General features: G+C 33.7%; 1 protein-coding gene across 1 annotated transcript; it reads left to right on the top strand.

Moving 5' to 3' along the window:
• Positions 1–5,284: 5,284 nt before the first annotated feature.
• LOC145956212 (transcription factor GTE12-like) lies at positions 5,285–5,796 on the top strand. Its single transcript, XM_083071778.1, has 2 exons — positions 5,285–5,448; positions 5,562–5,796. The coding sequence occupies exons 1-2, from the start codon at positions 5,285–5,287 to the stop codon at positions 5,794–5,796; spliced, it is 399 nt and encodes a 132-aa protein (XP_082927904.1).
• The last annotated feature ends 332 nt before the right edge of the window (positions 5,797–6,128 follow it).

The raw sequence follows: 6,128 nt of genomic DNA on the forward strand, positions 1-6,128 counted from the left end.
GTATATCTGTTTTCAAGGTTGCAAAGAAAGTTTCTTAAAGTGTAGACCCATAATAGGGTTAGATGGATGTTTTCTAAAGGGTTATTATGGTGGCCAAATATTGGCAGCAGTTGGAAGAGATCCAAATGAGCAAATGCTGCCAATATGTTTTGCAGTTGTTGAAGGCGAGACTAAAGAGTCGTGGGAGTGGTTTTTATGCCTCCTAATTTCTGATCTTGGAGGATTTCCAGCTTGTGTCAATTACACTTTCATTTCTGATCAACAAAAGGTAAAATTGAAAATTTTTAAAATTTATAGTTCATAATGACTATATTGATTGATTGTGTGTGTAATATTCATTTTGCAGGGGTTGCTGCCAGCAATCAATGAATTGTTGCCCGGTGTAGATCAAAGGTTTTGTGTTAGACACCTTTACAATAATTTTAGGAAGAAGTTTCCTGGGAAAAAATTAAAGGATTTGATGTGGAAGGCAGCTACAACCACATATCCTGTAGCATGGGAAAGAGAAATGCATGAGATTAAAAAAGTGGATGTTGAAGCATTCAAACATTTAATTCAAATTCCCCCTAGGTATGCTTTGTTTCATAACTTGTACTTTATGCCTTTATTCAAATAATTGTTTATATGTTATTGGTTTCAGGTATTGGAGCAAGTCAAGGTTCAAGCCAAATCCTAAATGTGATGTTTTAGTTAACAACATGAGTGAGGCATTTAACTCGGTCATTGTTGATGCTAGAGAAAAACCTATTGTTACCATGTTAGAAGACATGCGATTGTACTTGATGAACAGATGGGCTAAAAATAGGAAAAACATCACATTACATCAAGGAGATATTCTTCCTAAAATATTAAAGAAGATTGAAAAGGAAAGTAATTTGAGCAAATGGTGGATACCAAGGTATATTTCACATGGTTTGAATTGTTTAGATTAACCCATTATTGGTTTATAATGAGTTAACATATTATTTTCAGTTGGGCTGGAGAGCAAGTTTTTGAGGTCAAAAATGTCAACTTGATAGGAGATAAATATACTATCAACTTGCAAGTGCAGGAATGCACCTGTAGAAAATGGATGTTGACTGGGTTGCCCTGCTGCCATGCTATATCATGTATGAGGTATATGAATTTGGATCCAAAGGTTTTTGTGCCAGAATATTACAAGAGGGCAACATATGAAGTTGTATATCAATCAATGATATATCCAGTAAATGGTCAGCAACTCTGGACCAAGACATGGTGCCCTAATGTTCTTCCACCACCATGTAAGAAAATGCCAGGACCCCCTAAGAAAAGAAGGAATTTGGAGCCATGGGAACTGAAGAAGGATGACACTGAATTGACAAGGAGGGGATGTAGGAGAAAGTGCAGTAGGTGCAAGAGTTTTGGCCATAACAAATCAACCTGTAAGGAAAACCCAATTCACACACATCACCCCACCCAACCATCTGAGCCCACCCAGGTATCTCACCCCACCCAACCATCTGAGCCCACCCATGTATCTGAACCCACCTAGGTATCTCACCCCACCCATACAAATGAGCCCACCCAGGTATCTCAACCCACACAACCATCTCAGCCCATCGAGGTATCTCAACCCACACAACCATCTCAGCCCACCCAGGTATCTCAACCCACACAAGCATCTGAGGCGGCCCAACCCAGGGAGAAGTTGAAGCCTAGGAAAGCACGACCACACTGGAAACCATGACAAAGTTGAAGATTGTTGCTTGTTGGTTTTAGTGTTTAGGGTTTAAATTTTTGTGTGTTTAGACTGTATTGGTGACTTATGATGTAGCAGACTTTTGAGATTATGTTTTGCATCACAATATTAATTGGTCATCATATGACAATACTTAATGTAGGAGACTATTATTATTGTGATTTACAACATTTGGCTACTTATATTTCAACAAATGAAATACGCTATTATTATGATCATTTTTTTTATATAGTTTTTTCAAATGCAAGAATAACAGAATGCCAAACAATATGACAAAGTGTGGTAAATGAGACTATTAACTAAGTTTGGTAAATGACACTATTAACTAAGTGTGGTAATTGACAATATTAACTAAGTCCAAGCCGTAATAAAGAAACATTTTAAGTCCAACCCGTCATAATCACAAACATATTAAGTTCAACCCGCTAGACCCGTGAGAATCACGGCCGTGATTCACAATCACGGCCCTGATTCCCTCTGTTATAAGTCAATAAAAACATGTTAACTTCAACCTACCAGACCCGTGAGAATCACGGCCGTGATTCACAATCACGGCCGTGATTCCCTCTGTTATAAGTCAATAAAAACATGTTAACTTCAACCCGCCAGACCCGTGAGAATCACGGCCGTGATTCACAATAACGCCCGTGATTCCCTCTGTTATAAGGATATCGGACCTCCTAGAAGGATTAATTTTAATACTTGTTATGCAATGCACTGTATTACTAAGGACAATGATGACAAGTTTTATTTCATTGTTAGCCAGACAGGAGTGAACCACTTACTGCCAAACTGACACTATACAGTAAAGGATGAAACCACCTGGTGTTTCCCCTTGTAGTCATTGACTGATGTACCCCAACAACAACCTGTTCTTCAGGACGTAGCACTTGAAGCAGACCAAGAGGAGACAGAGGACCAACATTTCACAAGACAACCGCATGTACAAGTAGACAATGCTGATATTCTATCTGCCATTCAATCTATGGATCGTCGAATACAAGAGATGGATGAACGTCAACAACACTATAATTATATGGTTGATAGGATGTATAATTGGCACCTTCAGCGTTATCCAGATGATTTTCCTCCCCAGTAATTTCTCTGAATCATATTGCTTCACCACAAGCAATTTATGTTATCATTTTCTCTTGTTTAGTCATTCAACTTTCTTAGCATATATATTTAACTCCTTCAAATTTCATACCATATGTATTAAAGTCTTTAAAAAATTTGACCTTAATATATGTATGTTTATGAATTTTGGTATGCTTTGACATTCATACTTGCTGCACTGATGGTTTTAATCTTAAAAACAAACCATTAAATTTAAACTTCAGGAAATGCTACAATACCATCATTACTAATTCTTGATAATTCCATTGCAATTAAACCAACATTACAAAAATAACCATCAACAATATCCCAAAAGGTGTCTTTAAATACAAAACACCATATTTCACTACTTCAAATAAAACACCCTTCCAAATTGAACCAAGTTGTTACAAATTACATACATTAAAACCAAATTCAACAACAACAACAAAATTACAACTATTATCAACTTTATCCACCATCTTATTGACTTCAAAGAACTCTGGAGATTGTTCATCTTTCTCCTCTGCCTAGCTACCAACAAATCCCTTTCATCCACATATTCCTCAAAAGACCACTTGAAAAAGTTGCATCCTTGTTGTTCAGCATCACCAAACTACAAATTTTTAAAACCAAATAAACAAAACCACAAAATCAGCAATTAGGGCTAAATTAATTTAATTAATTTACATTACATACCTTTTAATTTGGACAACCCCAGAATCTTTTACCAGCATTGGCATATGTCATTGCTGTTCGCAACACAGCAACCTCTCCGCAATGGCAATAGGGAACAAAATACCTACTACCATGACTTTCAAACGCACTTGAATTCGTGGAGTTCATTGGGCGTGAATTCGCAGACATCCGGGACGTTTGCATTCTTCAACAGTAAACCCTAACTTCAAATCCTACAAATGACAACATGGGGACAACAAAAACTAATTTATCAACAAGAAGAAGAAGAACAACAACAACAACAAGAAGAACAATAACAAAAGAAGAAGAACTGGGGGCGGACAAAGAAACCTTAAATGAGAATAATGAACACCTACCCATCCACAAAAACATAAACAAGAAGCAAAATACAAATGCATCCACGTCCCAATCCACGTTGGCATCCGCCTGCCTATTATCAATCCACGTCAGCACCAACTGGCGTCCACGTCCTCAATATTTAACGATGTTAAAGAAATTTTGACGGAAGGACCACATTGAAACCAATTAATTTATTAGGGACTAAATTGAAACCAATTAATTAGTTTGGGACCAAATTGAAACCAAAAATTAAAATGGGACTAAATTGAAACAAAAAATTATTATAAGGGACCAAATTAGGTTTTTAGCCAAAAATAATCTATTGGTATTAAAAAATATAAGGATTTTAAAAGATTGTTGTATTAGACATATTTTGAAGGACTTTTTAAAAATAATCCATTGGTTTTCCAAGTGAGTTTTTCATTTCTTTTTTTTTTTCTTTGCTCTTTAATTGACTTGCTTTTATTTTGCTCTATTTAATATTGTACTACTATTCCCATTTCATTCCCCTATGAAACTACAGTACGTAAATGACAATGTTATTAACTTTGCTCCATTTTACTCTTCGTTCTCTTTAATTGACTTGCTTTTATTTTGCTTTATTTAGTTGAGTTTGTTCCTCATATATATAACAAATAAAATGCTTGAAATTTCAACTTTTAAGTAATAATTTTTTATAACACACGTCAAGAAAAAGAAAAGGTGAAAGCTGAAATTAATATCATAATTTCTAAAATCAATCGTATATCTTCAAAACCTTGTAATCAATTTAGATTTATTAGAACAAAATATATATATAAAATATGAATTTGAGTTAGGATTTCTGTGAGTAGATTGAGATGAGAATGAATCTTAGTTGAGGGAAGAACTCTTTTAACACAAAAACAACGATTTCTCTTCATCCCTTGAGTTTGTTACTGTTATCCTTCCTCCTTTTACTCAACAATTATTTATTATTTTTTTTACTATGAATTTTATTTTTTTTATTTTTTATATTTTGAACTTAGAATTTTTTATATTTTTAAAAGGAAATTAATATAAGACATTGTGGTATCTTAAAATTTAATACTAAAAATTTCTTCGCAAGTGAATAATTGAAAGCAATTAAAAATTTTAAAAAAATTGTCTTTGACTCTTTTTAAATTTGAATGTATGAAAAAAAATCTTGAAATTTTATCGTATGTCAAAAATTCACGAAATTCTATAAAGTCTATAAAGTCTCGCAGAATCCATTAAAATCCTGACTTAAAAGTCTTACAGAATCCATTAAAATTCTGATTTAAAGTCTTGTATAATCTTACAAAATCTTAAAAATCATGAAAATCTTACAAAGTCTTTTAAAAAATTCACAAGACTTTTTTCAATTAAAAAATCCTTTAAAATGCTAATCCAATATACCCCCTAGCTTTCATTCATTCTTGATTCTCTTCAATGGCAGAGAGCAGTGAACAACCACAAAGAAAATACATAATAAAGCTTCGCTTACCAAAATCTGTAAAGCATGAAGAAGGACTTGATGAAGGTCATAGCGAGAAGGAAAGTTGTTCAAAGGTTTATCACAGTGTATATCCTTCAAGAGTACGTCATGTCCTAAAGTATGTGAATCAAAGGCGAGTGTGTGCAAGGATAACAAGAGTCATGAAATAATGATGGATTGTTATAAAAAGATGTAGTGTTGGATAATGTTGAAACATTTGATGGTGGGAAGAGATGGATGGGCTTTGAAACAACCTTTAATTGATAATAAGTTAAGATCAAGTGATAAAGAAAAAATGTGCTTGGAGGATATTGAGTCCAACTTGAAGAAACTGATCAAGTACTCAAAAGTTGATGAATTTGCAAAAGATATGAGGATTGTGTTCTCTTATGCATTACAATACCCTTCAAGGAGTGAAGTTCACAAAACTGCAAGGAACATCAAAGACACTTTTGAGCTCTCATGAAAAACTTACAATCACAAGTGGACAAGGGAAAATGTGTTCAAATGATGATGAGGATCATGATTCATAATCACCATTTGAATAGTATTATCAACATGGTCTCTAAGACATTCACCTTAGTATGAGGTTGTTCTTAGACAAATTTTTATATGTGATTTGTATTCTTTTTTTATTTAAATATGTTTGGAGTTTAGGATTTAAGGTTTAGAGTTTAAATATTTTTTTTTATTTCTCATTGTTGTTTTTAGTTCTGAATATTTTGTATAATTTGGTTTAATAAATAAATAGACTTAATTTCCTTAATACGTGATGTAAAAAAGATGTGAGAGTTAGTT

The sequence above is a fragment of the Cajanus cajan genome, chromosome 3 (genome assembly GCF_000230855.2).
Source record: "Cajanus cajan strain Asha chromosome 3, NIPB_CcT2T_4, whole genome shotgun sequence".
Lineage (NCBI taxonomy): Eukaryota > Viridiplantae > Streptophyta > Magnoliopsida > Fabales > Fabaceae > Cajanus > Cajanus cajan.